The 15,480-nt window shown below is 37.4% G+C and overlaps 2 protein-coding genes and 1 pseudogene across 3 annotated transcripts in view; all 3 read right to left on the bottom strand.

Annotated features, from left to right (window-relative positions):
- The window catches only part of LOC149052844 (uncharacterized), a 327,679-nt pseudogene that overhangs the window by 133,491 nt on the left and 178,708 nt on the right, over positions 1 to 15,480 (bottom strand). The window lies entirely within an intron of this gene.
- On the bottom strand, positions 2,688 to 9,531 carry LOC149052851 (uncharacterized). Its single transcript, XM_089181861.1, has 8 exons — positions 8,580 to 9,531; positions 7,053 to 7,175; positions 6,792 to 6,914; positions 5,240 to 5,362; positions 3,548 to 3,670; positions 3,287 to 3,409; positions 3,013 to 3,135; positions 2,688 to 2,881 (listed from the first exon to the last, which is right to left on the bottom strand). Exons 1-8 carry the CDS (start codon positions 8,821 to 8,823, stop codon positions 2,688 to 2,690), a joined length of 1,176 nt encoding a protein of 391 aa, XP_089037987.1. The 5' UTR covers positions 8,824 to 9,531.
- LOC149052850 (uncharacterized) lies at positions 11,995 to 13,431 on the bottom strand. Its single transcript, XM_089205883.1, has one exon. The coding sequence runs from the start codon at positions 13,421 to 13,423 to the stop codon at positions 12,971 to 12,973; it is 453 nt and encodes a 150-aa protein (XP_089062009.1). The 5' UTR covers positions 13,424 to 13,431; the 3' UTR covers positions 11,995 to 12,970.

The raw sequence follows: 15,480 nt of genomic DNA, 5'->3' as shown, positions 1-15,480 counted from the left end.
AAGGATGTGGGACAAAACAAAACAAAACAATCCACAATTTTTAATGAGGGATGAATTTTAGGATAAATGTTTGATTATTTCCAGTCTTATAATTTGAGCTAAAAAGACGTTTCAGATTACCTCCCACTTTGAGTAGCTGGGATTGTATGTATAGAAAGAGCAGCAATGGAGGTTGCCTCTCTTCCGTCATAAAGGGCTTTTCTGGACATTGAAGGGAAGTTATCAAAATCACTTGAGCAAGTTTGTCCATCTCCAGTGTATCCAGTGTGGCATGTACATACATGTGATCCAATTCTGTTGGTACAGTTAGCATTCACATGACAAGAAAGATGTTCTTGCCCATTCGTCAATATCTGAGAAATCACAGGCTTTCAATCACGATTCTTGGAGCATGATACATGTATAAACCTCCTTATTTTGAACATTTAGAGCATTTCATCCTCTTGCTTTCAATTGGGATTCAAGATTTTCATTTTCTACCATTGGTCAAAAATATTAAAGCAAGGGTAACTACGTTATCAAAATAAACAAAAAAAAACAAAGAAGGAACGTACAAATTAAACAAACAATTAAAAATACAAACACAAACAAACTAGTAGATTATAACGAGGCACTTACAATCTAAAGGCCTTTACCTGTGCAGTTCCGTCCATCTCCGTTAAATCCAAATAAACAGGTGCACACAAAGGATCCATTTGTGTTTTGACAAGTAGCGTTTAGGTGACAATCGTGAGTATTTTTTTGGCATTCATCAATATCTAAAAAAATGGGGAAGAAAAGAAAAATTATACAACGTTAGTGGTTACACGAGTGAGATATACGACTACGACTTTTTTTCGCGGATTGTGAAACCTATTATATCATTCTTTTCAAAAAGTCGCCTTATATTCTCAGTAAAGGCCTATTGTGTTCGTATAGCTAATCACATCACCGCTTTTAAGCTTGGCTAAATATATATATTATTCTCTTACTCGATACCTCACTTACTCATTATCACTAGTTTGCTGCTCTCACTCATGAGGTAGCCAGTTGAACACTCGAAGAGAAATTCCAAGTCAGCGGGAACCCGGGTATTATTCACTATATGTTAAATGAGGACAAGATGACCGAGTTTCTTAGTAATAAATTGTCTAATTATCTTGCAGCGCGGCTGAATGGTGCAGCACTGTAGTGGAATGTGTCATGCAGGACTGTTCTACATATTGTAGCGAAGAGATTAAATTCACCTGTGCAGTTTTGTCCATTTCCAGTATATCCAGCGTGACATTGACATACATGTGATCCAAGGGTGTTCGTGCATGTAGCATTCACGTGATAAGAGTGACTTCCTTTACACTCGTCAATATCTGTAAAATCATAAGCATCAAAAAAATTAATTGAGAAAAATATGCCGCGCATAAGCTTGGGGACCTTAGTCTTTCTGTCTTGTGGTTCTAGAGAGAGGCCCTTCAAGTTACCACTCACCAGACTTTTTCTCGGTTCCCCCAATTTCAACTACGTTGTTCTGTCCTGTAAGCCCTTCCATCAAGTCTCTCTTTGCCAGTTGAGATTTTTGAATGTTTATTGAATACAAATGTGTCATTATCACCATTTTCTTTAGGCCTACATTCATCTCTTTTTTATACAAGGATTTATTGTGTTGGTAAAATATGATAGTGCTTTTCCTTCTGTTGGGAATGGTTACAAAAGAAACGCATCAAGTACCTGTGCAGTCCCGTCCAAATTATTCCATTTCTGAAGTTTAAGGATACGTTTCTCAAAATGCGGCATTTTTGCCTTTGAGAAGAGATAACTCAAGAGGGATTTGAGATGAATGCAGGAATTTGTCATAAGTGTTTAGAAAAAAGGTTATTTTAAGAAATGCTTCCTAATTTTGATTGCGCAACTTTAGATGGGTGTTGAGGCTTCACATTTTGAAATTTTGCAAAGTCCTTCATTCATCCCAGTAAGCAATCTGTTTACTTGAGAAAAATAGTAAAAATACATGTTTCATGTGAAACTATATGTAAAAATCCTTTCTCAAGTAGGTCCAGGTCAGCCACAGCATGTGCTATTTAAGGGGCTGGGTATCAGGTTACAAAAAAAAAAAATACCGCATTCAAATACACATTTTCATAATCCTCAGGCCGATAGCTTTCTAATGATGTATAGTGTGCTATGATTTTGATGAAAACCATAGCTGTCACAAGTGATGCAAAAATGTCACTTTTTCAGGTGGAACCCCGCCTTAAGTTATCTCAGCAATAGGACATCAAAATCAAAATAAAAGATAATACGTAGAGGAACTCTGAAAGCACATGAAGATTTAAAAAAATCTGAAATTGAAAGTAAAATTATTCTGCTGTACTGATTGCGCTGTTGTTGAAGGTTGAAAAGTTATAAAAAAAGTGTGGCTGTACAAAGAGATTTTTCCTTCTATCTATACTATTTAAAAAAGTGAGGAACTAATAATAAATCACATATTCGATGGTTTATCATATAATACGAGAGGAAATCTTGCTCATTGCTCTCAATTATCCTTGTTCCTTTCGCGCTCGGAAAAATACCAGGCAACTCGTAAAATATCTGCGCGTATTATATTTTAAATCTTGGTAAAATTTGAATGCATGCATATAATGAAACCCGTAAATTAATAGAAATACGAGGTCGGGGCGTGAAAATTATTAAATTGCTTCTTGATCATAACCTCAGTTACGAAGACAATACTTATTATAAAAAGCTACTTTGCTCGACATGAAGTATCGCTTTTCTAATCTATGTTGGCAAGACTGTCCATTTATAATGTATCCTTTCTTACAGATGCAATTATACGAACCATTTGTGTTGGTACAGTTAACATTAGCATCACAAACATGACTATTATCGTTGCATTCATCAATATCTGTGAACATAACAGATTTGCAAAGGGTAACTGAATAGAGAAAAAAAATCTTAGCCAGTTTGTCGGATAACAAGGCAATTATTTCTGATGAACGGCTATTCTGCTTTTTTCTAAGTCTAAATTAATTTTACCTTGGCATGACTCTCCTTTTCCAGTGTATCCTTCCTTACAGGTACAGCTATGGGAGCCATTAGTGTTGGTACAATTCGCATTCACTTCACAATCATGGCTTCCATTGCTGCATTCATCGATATCTAGAAGCATAAGTGATGTATAAGAGGTAACGCCATAGCAATATGACAGTGGTGCGTGAAAACAGGCCTCTAAAGTGTGTGCTAATTCCCATGGGCGATAGTTTATGTGCAAAGCTGCTTGTTTTAATTAGTGTAGGCAACTCTTATTCACCTTGACATGACTGTCCGTCTCCAGTGTATCCTTCCTTGCAAGTACAAATGTGAGAACCATCTGTGTTGTTACAATTCGAACTGACATGGCAAACATGGTTGCCATCGCTACACTCATTGACATCTGAGAACAAAAAGGAATTGCCGAAACGTTACTTGACAGAGACAAACATCAAATTTCTGAGTTTTTAAAGATAGAGTTTTGTTTTATTTGAGGGAAACTTCGTTCTGGTATTTGCAAAGTCTTATGTAACGATTATACCTTGGCATGAGTGTCCGTCCCCAGTGTATCCTTCCTTACAGGTGCAGATGTGGGAGCCGTCAGTGTTGGTACAGTTCGCAGTCACGTCACAAGCATGGTTTCTATTGAGGCACTCATCAATATCTAGTATTACAAATAATATAGATATGTAATACTTCATAGAAAATCTGTCTATATGGTATTTACGCACGAACTCGTAGTATCGGAAATCGAGGGAGTGAACGCAAGAAACGAGTAGGATCTTTTATATACAGCAACGATTGTTTATGTACCGTAAGAGCAGTCTTTACGTGATGTATGAGGTTTATTATAAAGTTTACATGTACGTAAGGAGAGTAAATTCTTCTTTTGTTACATTTAATTGTCAAACAGACAATGGTTTATAAATCGATCATGAAAGATTTAAACCATTCAAACGTCCCTTCTCGATAGAAATAATGCAACATACTATCAGCTGGCAAAAAATATCTTAATACCTCTCGATACTTGAAGCCAGGCATGTTAAGCCTGAGTGTTCATAATCGTCTCTGTCTTTAAGTTGAAAACAGTGAATAAACTCCGCAAGATACACGTTTAGTTCCTCAGCCGATATTGTGTGTACTTCAATAATTGAAATGATAGACATTTTCAATAAGTGCTTGGGCGCTTATTGAAAGTTTCGATAAAAACTTTGAGGGAGAGGGGGAGGGGGCACTTATTTGTAGGGTGGGCGCTTTGTCGATTAGTCGAGAGGGGCGCTTCTTAAGTTATCTCAGCAATAGGACAAAAATCAAAAGAATAGATAATACATAAAGGAACTCTGCCAGCACATGAACATAGAAAAATCTGGAATGGAAAACAAAATTGTTTTGCTGTACTGATTGCACTGTTGTTGAAGGTTGAAAAGTTATATAAAAAAAAGTGTGGCAGCAGAAACAGATTTTCCTTGTATCTATACTATTTAAAAAGTGAGGGAGGAGAAGGGTGGGGGGGGGGGGGGGTTATCCGAGAGTGGCCGCATATTCGAGAAAAATATTCCAGGTAATAGTGAAATGATGAACCCTCATTCGATGTTTTATAATATAATAGGAGAAGAGACCTTGTTCACTGCTCTCATTTATCTTCGATCCTCCTGGGCTGGGAAAAATACTAAGCAACTCATAAAATATTCGAGCGTATTATATTTTAAACCAACGAAAAATGTGTGTGTATACATATGATATGATATGATATACATATGGTGAAACCCGTAACCTAATAGAAATACCAGGTCGGGGCGTGAAAATCTTTAAGCTGCGTCTTGATCATGAGCCCAGTTACGAAGACATTACTTATTATGGAAAGCTGCTTTGCTCGACATGAAGTATCGCAGTTCTAATCTACATTGCAAGACTGTCTATCTCCAATGTATACTTCCTTACAGATGCAATTATGAGAACCATTAGTGTTGATACAGTTTGCATTCGCATAAAAAACTTAACTATCATCGTTGCATTCATCAATACCTATGATTACAATAGATGTGCAAAGGGCAACTGAATAGAGAAAAAAATATGTTGGTCAGTTTGTTGGATAACAAGGCAATTACTTGTGATGAATGGTTATTCTACTTTTTTCTAAGTCTAATTTAATTCTACCTTGGCATGAGAGTTTTGTTTTTATTTGTGGGAAACTTCATTCTGCTATTTGCAAAGTCTTACGTGATGATTATACCTTGGCATGAGTGTCCGTCCCCAGTGTATCCTTCCTTACAGGTGCAGATGTGGGAGCCGTCAGTGTTGGTACAATTCGCAGTCACGTCACAAGCATGGCTTCTATTAGGGCACTCATCGATATCTGGTAGTACATATGATACAGATAGAATAATTCGTGCAAAGTCTGTCTTTATGGTATTTACGCACAAGATCGTAGTATCGAAAGTCGAGGGAATGAACGCAGCAGACGAGTGAGATTTTAAAGCAACGATTGTTTATATACCGTACGGACTGACTATATGTGATGTATTAGGTTTATTTATAGTATACATTACATTAGGAGAGTAAATTCGTCCTTTATAGCATTTAATTGTCAAACAGACAATGGTTTATAAATCGATCATGAAAGATAATAGCCACATAAATTTCCCTTCTCGATAGAAATAATGCAACATACTGAAAGCAAGCAAAAAATATCAAAATACCTTTCAGAACTTGAAACAAGGCATATTAAGCCTGAAGGTTCATAATATTCTCTGTCTCTAAGTCGAAAAGAGCGAATAAACTACGCAAGATACATGTCTAGTTCCTCAAGCGATATTGTGTATACTTTAATATTTTATTCATCACTTCACGGGTTTATTTAGAACCAACATCATGACAGGCTCCTGGTTGGCACGATAGCTCAGTTGGTAGAGCGCTGCACCGGTATCGCAGAGGTCATGTGTTCAAATCCCGTACAGGCCTGAATTTTTTTCAGGCCTTATTTCCACTACTGCCTAAGTAGTGCACATTCCTGCGAGGATCACTTTCATCCACGTCTTTATCCGCAGTTCAAATATATGACTTTCATATATTCTTAACTGTTTATTCATCACTTCACGGGTTTATTTAGAACCAACATCATGACAGGCTCCTGGTTGGCACGATAGCTCAGTTGGTAGAGCGCTGCACCGGTATCGCAGAGGTCACGTGTTCAAATCCCGTACAGGCTTTTTTTTTTCAGGCCTTATTTCCACTACTGCCTAAGTAGTGCACATTACTGCGAGGATCACTTTCATTTACGTCTCTATCTGCAGTTCAAATATTTGACTTTCATATATTCTTAACAGTGTTGGTACAGTTAGTATTAGCATCACAGACATCATCGTTGCATTCATTAACATCTGTGAACACAAAATATTTGCAATGGGTAATTGAATAGAGAAAAAATCTTCAGCCAGTTTGTTTGGATGACAAGGCAATTATTTGTGATGAACAGTTATTCTGCTTTTTTTCAAAGTCTAATCTAATTTAACCTCGGCATGATTCTCCTTTTCCAGTATATCCTTCCTTACAGGTGCAGCTATGGGAGCCATCAGTGTTGGTGCAGTGCGCATTTATGTCACAATCATGGCTTCCTTTGCTGCATTCGTCGATATCTAGCAGCGTCAGTGATGTATAAAGGTAATTTAATAGAAATACGATATTGGTGCGTCAAAGCAGGCCTCTTAAATGTGGGCTAATTTTCATGGGCAATAGCTTAGGAGCAAAGCTGTTTGTTTTTAGCAGTGTGGACTACTCGTATTCACCTTGACATGACTGTCCATCTCCAGCGTATCCTTCTTTGCAGGTACAAATATGGGAACCATTTGTGTTGTTACAATTCGAATTAACATCGCAAACATGGTTGCCATCGCTACACTCGTTGACATCTGTGAACAAAAACGAATTGCCAAAACGTTACTAGACAGGGAGAAAAACATCAGATTTCTAAGTTTTAATGGAAAGGGTTTTTTTATTTGTGGGAAACTTTATTCCGCTATTTGTTAGGTCAAATGCAATGATTATACCTTGGCATGAATGCCCGTCTCCGGTGTATCCTTCCTTGCAGGCGCAGATATAAGAGTCGTCAGTGTTAGTACAGTTTGCATTTATGTCACACACATAGATTCCAGTGCTGCACTCGTCGATGCCTGAGGACACAAGTAAATGTAGATAAAGGTAGCTTAATGGAGGAACAACACAAGAGATGAATTTTTTTTATGAAATCATTCATTTTAACTTTAACCCTGGGAGGAAATATGACGTCGTTTTGGCCTGATTATTGTCCGAAGAATTTATAATTCAGTGCAATCTAGAGTTAAAGAAAACAAAGTATCAGAAAAGTAAATTAATCGACTTAACTTGCCATTTGTCATCGTGACACCTTACGCCATTAAAGTGAAATTAGAGCTGCTATTTCTGCCTTCTACATCAAAATAGCATGGACTCAAGAACCGAAATTCGTGTGCAAAACTTACAAGAACTCAGCTCGTAGATTTAGTTCTTAATCTTTGACCACCATACACAACGCGTACTCTTATATGTAACGTCTTCAAAATGTCACGCATGTAGAACACTTTTGTCATACTTTTGCTTCATTTCACTTCACTGAGCAAACTTATTTGCCTACTTGTATAAACCCCTGCTGTTGTCAAATAGGATGCGTAGGAGAATGAGGCAAGTTTTCAGCATCTCAGAAAAATAATTTAGGAAAAAGTTTTAAAAAAGTTTTTGTAAAAAGTTAATCCGGATCGCAAATGATCCCAAAATTGAACTGTACATTCTTTAAAAATGCTTGGAATGACGTAGATTTTTCCCAGGCTCCATAAAAGGACTAATTTATTACTAATCTAAAGCTAACTGATGAAACTAGGTATTAAGAAAACAACTGGAACAGTGGTTATCTGCTACTTATTGGCCATTTTGTAACTTTTGGTTGTATTCGGGAGCCTACTTCACTTTTGTAGGAACGCACGCTTGGGTAACCACTGGGTAATTCAAACAGGCAGATATCACTGTAAAACTGAAATTTTACCGCTGGAATGCTCTTAAGTAGCCTCGCAGCTACTTATGTGCTCGTGCATGTTCTGTCAACGGATCGCTTGCCTCTTTGATTTCCAAAGCACATTTAAAACTTATCGCTCTTACCCTAACATTAATGAGAGGACAAAAACGCCAGCTTTATGACTTTTTTGTAGAATTGGTATTTTTAGATTTATGAAAGCTTTTGATATCGAATTTGAAAAATAAATCTGGCGGGGTATGGACAACGCGAACGAAAGTGCTCCTACAAGTTTCCTTCTTTAATGCTTACCATTTTCATGATCAAACTGAATACTTTATCGTCTTGTCCATATATCTATTGATTAATTTTGTCCGCTAGCTTTTAGCTTTATGTGAAAATAAGATGATTACTTTCTATTACTGAGGACATCGACAGTGACACATCGATGTGCTGAAATTTCGACCAACTTCTCTCTTTTGTTCAAATATGTTTGTTTTTTACTGTTGACTTCTGAATAAATAGCAAAACTTGAGTGACATCTGAGACTTACTTTTCATGTTATCATCACTAAGGTATTCTGAAACGTATTTTCCAATGAACACTGCTGCGATGATTGCAGAAATTGCCACTGCAATAGCAACAAGAATGACCATAACTCTTCGGCGGGATCTAGAAGAACGATTGGCAGCTGTCAGTAGATCTCTGCTTCCCGTAATGGAGAGTTGTTCTCTAAGATTTGCAGGTTTTGGATGGATATGATCCAAAGAGATAGTCTCATTTTCTGACGACGCCATCTCAGATGAGATCTCTAGGCGTGAATGCAGGATTTACTTCACTCTCAAGCAGATGATTCCCTTCACTCGAAGTTTTAGCTTATAATCATGAAAGGTTAACACAGCATCTTTCTTAATTGTAAAAGTCTGTTCGTCGACGTGGCTTTCAGTTTCGAGTTTCGGTTTCGTAACTGTTAATGATGCAGTCATGCGTGATATTTCATGCATAAACGTGACCTTGAGTCTCGATTGTTTGAGCCACATGTAGCTTTCAGGCACTTTCCAGTACGTTAGGAACTCGGTTTCTTTTCCTTGACCAAAGAAAATAATTGATGAGCAGGTTTTCTTGCCTTTACCTTTTTTTTCTCGCTTTCTTTCATTTTCGTCTACCCTCTTTTTTTCTTCCTTTTTTTCCTTTTTTCCCTTTCTTTCTTTTAGTACCCACTTCTCAAATCTTCAAAACCTCGAAACGTTGACAAAACTCTGCACTCGTCTGATGTCGCTGTTACCGCGGATATATCTTAAATTCCTAATTTTTTGTATAATAGGGCCCTGAATTATTAACTCCAGCCCCGACTCCCTCCCCAAAACGTTAGAGACAACAATGAAACGAGAACAAAAATTGGTAGCATCGATAAACACTTGTCTTTTGTGAAGACACAAGATTTCTAGAAAGCATTTTCGTGTGTTTTGTTACTCCTGAACTATATTATTTTAAGGAAGACAGAGAAAAAGCCGTTAATAAAAGCTATCCGCTGATTTTTTCAAGTTCCTCTTCTACTTCATGATCGATAAGTCATGAAAAAAATATTCATTTTCCTCAATAAACCTTTTTTCGCTTTCTTCATTATACAGGTGCTTGAAAATTCAAAGTTTCATATTCGAGTTTACATAATTGTCTTTGGTTATTTAGACCGATGATCATAGAAAGAGGAAATTTATTCTAATTTCCATTAGGACACGCCATGGTTGTCGGTTTTTGACTTAGTCTTTGCTAGTTGCTGTTACCTTAACTCTTTTTGTATCAACAAGAAGAGAATGAAGGAGAAATAAGGCTGCTCTCATCCGTGAATCGAAGGATAAAACTTTCTTCGCCGTCTGCAACTCACCTTTTCTATAATTCAATAATGCAATCTAGGCTACGATCATGAAAAATGAAGCAAATTCCGTGCCTGCCTCGAGGTAACGGTTTTTTTTTCTACCCTGCATGCATGGCATAACTTTAAGTTGATAACCAGCCCTCATCAGTGGATTCAACTTCCAAAATCGACCTGTTTTTTTGTGAACGCAACCGTTTTATGATAATAAATTAAAGAAAAAAGCTTAGGCCCTGTATGAAATTGGCCGAGTATGTTGTGCTCTTAGAAAACGCTTCTTTCACCCAATTCAATTCGTGAGCTATGAAAAGTGCCTCATAGGATTCCCACGCAGTTTTCAGCAATAACTGCGATCACTTACATTTTTCGTGGAAAATGTACTCGAAGCCCTTAAAGACAATCAAAACAAAAGTCAACCAGGAGAAGGCAGTTTCAAAATTTGTGGCGTTCTGGTCTATAATATTGTAGACGGGCCATCAAAACTTTCTCTGTCATCTATTAGCATACCTGAAGACAAAGAAAAACGATTTGATTGCAACATATGCGAAGCGTTGAACGACAATCGTGCACCATCTGAAATTGATATACGATAGACGATGTGCTACTATGTCATTCATTTATTGTTCAAATGTTTGAGTTATTAATCTGGACAGGAAAGGATATTGAATAACAGAAAGTGAACAAAAAATCGTGCACTGCCCGACCCATTATGTTCGTTGAGGACAGTGTGGATTCAAGACCTTTCGTCCGTCACTTCGGGAACAAGTTTTGTCGAATACTCTTTTAGTTTAAAAGAAAGAAATATGTTTACGTTAATTTTGTGTTGCTATCTGTATTACTATTTACCATAATTCAGTCCATCCTCGCCGTGGCCAGAGGCCCCCAATGATGTTTGCCCTATACCTTCGCGACAATGTCCTTTACGCACAGCTTTTTTTTCAATTTATCCGTGACAAATTTCCCGCGGAATTTTCTAACGACAATTTACTCATGACACGTGACCCGCGAAAATTGGTCACTCCTTTCCTGTAACACTTGAACTTAAAATTAAAAACAAGGGGAAATAATAAGACCATTATTTTCTCTTGATGAAAGCAATTTATTAAAGAGACTATTTGTTGCACTATTGTTACCCTATTGTTACCCTATTTGTTAACCTTTGCTACCCTAATAGTAGCAGTATGGAGGACGCTTGTCATATATGAACTTCGTAATGGGCCTCGCCCAACAAAGAGTCTCTGTGGCTCAGTGGTAGAGCATCGGAGCGCGGAATCAGAAAGTTTGAGGTTCGATTTCTCATGGGAACTCGGAATTTTTTCTTTGTTCCACGCTCGTGACAAGACGAAAAATAACATCTTTCTCTATTTCTTTAGCGAGCTCAAAACCTTACCATCTTTCCTATTCTACTCGTTACCCTGTGGGTGTGTTCCAAATAACTTAGCTCAAAAGGTTTAGGCATAAGGTGTTTTATGGAGGGGAAACTCAACTTCCTCTTTTGTCAGAGGGGGAAAGTTTCTAAAGAAACTGTGGTGCTGTGTAGGTGGTAGAGTATAGCAGGGTAATTTAGTATTATCAACTGAGTTGATATCTTAAATTGGCTACCGTAAAGAGTCTTACAACTGACTTTTAGAGCGTTGGCCCTTCGTCAGAGCAAATAACGAAGTACTTACGCTCGAAACGTCAGCCTTAAACTCTCTATGGTGGCGAATTTACCTTATCAACTCAGTTGATAATGCTAAATTACCTAATTACCTCCCTTACTTTCCGCTGAGCATCATTTAATTAGTTCTGGATATGAAAATATTTATGCAGTCCATGGAAAACCAACGAGTACGACGGAAATGACAAAGTATTCTCTGAAATCAATGTAAGTTTTGTTTTCCAGCAAGCGTTAGGGGCAGAAAATCTGATCGTTAAAATTCAAAAAGGGCGAATGCTCGCAGAACTGATACCACATTGAGATATTCTCCAGAGGAATATAGAGGTAGAATTGGAATTTATAACTCGCTAGTTTCAGTCTCAAATATTCCATAAACCGGGAAGCCAACCATTGTATGAAAAAGGTTCAAGGGGAAAATGAAAATAGACCAGCATATATTCAAGTCCTTTTGTTTCATCTCTACATACTCAGGGTACATATCGTAAAATCACACAAGTCATTTTTATGAATTCTCGCTTCCAAGCCAGGTCTTCACCAGGACAAGCATTGTTTTGGTTCATCCTTAAATCGAAGAGAGGAACGTCACTAATGGAGAGAATTTTTTCCAAGTGTCATAATTACATGTATTCACATCGCTTAATCAAGTCGAAGATTTTTATAAATGAAAGTAATAATCAGATTTATACAGCGCCAAATTCACTAATTGTCCATGGTGTTCTACATTAAGATTATTGAAAAACTGAAAGAAAGGGAGAAAAGGAAAAAAAAAAAAATATATATATATATATATATATATATATATATATATATATATATATATATATATGTATACGAATAGACTAATTTAAAAATTATAAGATAATTAAACATATTTATCATCAAAAAAAAATAAACAGGGTTACGACCTTGTTCAAAAAGATACGTTTTTAAACGTCTTTTAAAACTGTCAATTGAAGAACTAGATCTTATTCCAAGTGGGATCGATTTTCATAGTCCTGGTGCCGCCACAGGAAACGTTCTCTCTCCACAAGTCTTTAGTCTCGCTTTCGGGGTCGCCAGAGGGTATTGAACAGAGAACCTTAGTGTCCCTTTAGAGGTGCAATAATTAAGAAAGTGGCATATGTAGCGGGGCACTGCTCCATTGATAGCTTTGTAGATCAGTGAAAGAATTATATAAACTATACAGTGACGGACAGGAAGCCAGTGGATCTCCTTTAGGATAGGGGTCATGTGATCAAATTTCCTAGTACGTGTAACAATTCGAGCTGCACTATTTTAAACGGATTGCAATCTTGTAAGCAGACGCTGAAGTAGACCATATAGTAGTGAGTTGCAGCTATCTAATATTGAAGTAATAAATGAGTGAACAACAATTTTCTTCTTCAATGTACTTTCTACTTTTGGCGACTACTCAAACATACAAACCATACACTGCAACGCACGTTTTTTCGTACCCATTATCGCCATAACCCCATTTGAACAAGTCCTCGCTGTACCAGATTTGGAATTCTTGGTTCGTCTCCACCGTCAGAGGGGTAGACAAATTATCAAAAAGCAGTTGTGGCGATTCGGTTGTGGCCCAAGGCAGGCTGTAAAACTTGCAGTCCCGATAATCTGATAGGAAATTACTCTTTGGGAGAAGAAGATTACGGTTTTTGTCAGTTATCAACGTGGCCATTTGGTTGGGAATGAGACGGTTCCAAAGGCATCCCCATTTGGAGTGAAAACTTGACTTTCGTGCATCACAGGTGACGTAACCAGATCTGTAGGTTAATTTGAATGTAATGATGTTACCGGCTTTGAAAGTTCTAAAGAAACCATACGAATCATCTCTTGCTCCAAAGCAAACTGTAGATGGCGTCATCTGTACCCATCTTACTGTTGGGAAAAGAACCAGCACATATGTGATGAATTGATTTTGAACAAAAGAATTTGAGTTAGGTAAAAAGAACACACGGCAGGACAGCCAGCCGCTTAGTCAGACAGATGGATAGGAAAGCAGGAAGGACAAAAGGGGATTCAGACATCTGGAGGAGCAGACGGAAGAGTGGTTGGCTGAATAGGACTGACAGTTGGATTCATCGAAAGATAACTTAAAGGGTGAGGTAGAGTTTTTCATAAAAGTATTTCACCAAATGAAAATGTTTTTTTACCTACCGTTTCTTTCCTCGCAATTGGTGCCCTTGTATTCAGGCGGACAAAAGCATCTGTAACCTTTGTCTGTAAATCCTGTCTGACAAGTGCCATTATGTTGGCATGGAGTCTGTCCACAAGTGTTCTAATGTGAAAACGAGGTTTAAAAGCAGATATATGCCAATCGAAGTGGTAAGTTGTAATGGTACTATAAAATGAAAACTGAAACGTCACATGAGATCAGATCAACTGAACAACCAGCCAGGCAACAAATCAACCATACAAACCAATTGGAAACAAACATTGCGCAGCTAGCCAAACAACATGTCAGCGAATCACCTTAACATCGAACATTTACGAGCTAAACAACCCGAGGTTGAGCCAACTTTATATACTACTCTACCAAATGACAAGTAATGTTATTCAAAAATCACCAAACCCAGGATAAACGAAAAGCACAGATAAGAATGTACTCACCATTGTTCCTTTATATATGTAGTTTGTCCAAGACTTGAGATCCTGAGGATGTACGTTGTGTGTGGAATTATTTAGTTCGCATTTTGTGATCACTGAAGATCCGCTGGTCATTAATTCGTTATAACTGACGCAGTTGGGTTCCATGTAGCATAGAGCTGAGCAGAAGTCTTGCACAGGGGATTCTACGGTTCGTATCAAGTGGTTTATGAACCGTTTGCCAGGGAAAGCAAGAGAAGATGTAAATTCCATCTTGCGACAGAAATCTTTTGGAAATTGAATCGGATTTGATTAGTACCGTTTACGGTTTAGTCTAGACAGGTTAAGAACCAGTTTCGTTTTTGAGGGACTGAGCAAAGCCAATGGAGTAATGAAACTTACGAGTTGTATAACAACATTCCAACATTGATTTTTATTATAAGAAGCCAGTCTGAGTTAAAATATCTGAAATTTTTTGTTTTGGCTGCGAGGGCTTTTTGATATCCTTGAGTTATTAATGTCACTAGTTAGTTAAATTCATGTGGATAAGACATAAATTCCACACTTGCCCTAAACTTTAAACTTTTTCTTAACTACTCGTAGAGAGAGAGACTCCCTAAGGGTGATTAGCGTAAAAAGAAGAGGAAGAAGAGAAGACCGATGAAGAGTCCTGTTGCTTCTCGATAGCGGGGAGTTTTGTTACCCACTAGTTTCTCCGGTCCTTGCATTGTAACAAAAATAACTGGGAGTCCGTTTTAATTTTAATCATACAGTAGGAAGACCTGCATTTTTTATGCGTGGGCTGCGATTGGCAACTTAGAATTTGGGTTGTTTTAACAACACTAAACAGAAAAAAATGTTTTGTCATTATTAAAAAAAAATCAACACGTCGGCCTTAGGCTGATCGTTCATGTGACATAAAAATTTTTCCAACAATTATCTTAGAATTTTGATAAATAAGTTTAGGCTGGATGATTTCAAGTCTAGTTAGCTATATAACCTTTATATCTATGGGAAAAACTGAAAATAACGAATATGAAATTGAATGTGCGTCTGACTTAGTTGAACTGTAATTATTTTATGTCAGCTCGGAGGAAATGAGAGTATAACTCACCTTCTTCACCCGCAACTTTAATTATCAATAAAGACAACAGGGCGACCGAGAAGTAAAATTTTCTGGAAGAAGCCATGGTAAAGACTAAATTGAGCGGCTGCGTAGGATAATCGCTGATGACTTCTGAAAATATTTTTATCCCTATTTACTTCTTTTGCATGCAAAGAGTTCTAATCACACATTAAGGGGATGTGGATTTTCTTTGCGACTTTGTGCTTTGC

This window comes from Pocillopora damicornis, chromosome 1 (genome assembly GCF_964200805.1).
Source record: "Pocillopora damicornis chromosome 1, jaPocDami1.2, whole genome shotgun sequence".
NCBI lineage: Eukaryota > Metazoa > Cnidaria > Anthozoa > Scleractinia > Pocilloporidae > Pocillopora > Pocillopora damicornis.
Note: the sequence above shows the minus strand (reverse complement) of the source record. Positions and strands in the feature narration are given on the sequence as shown.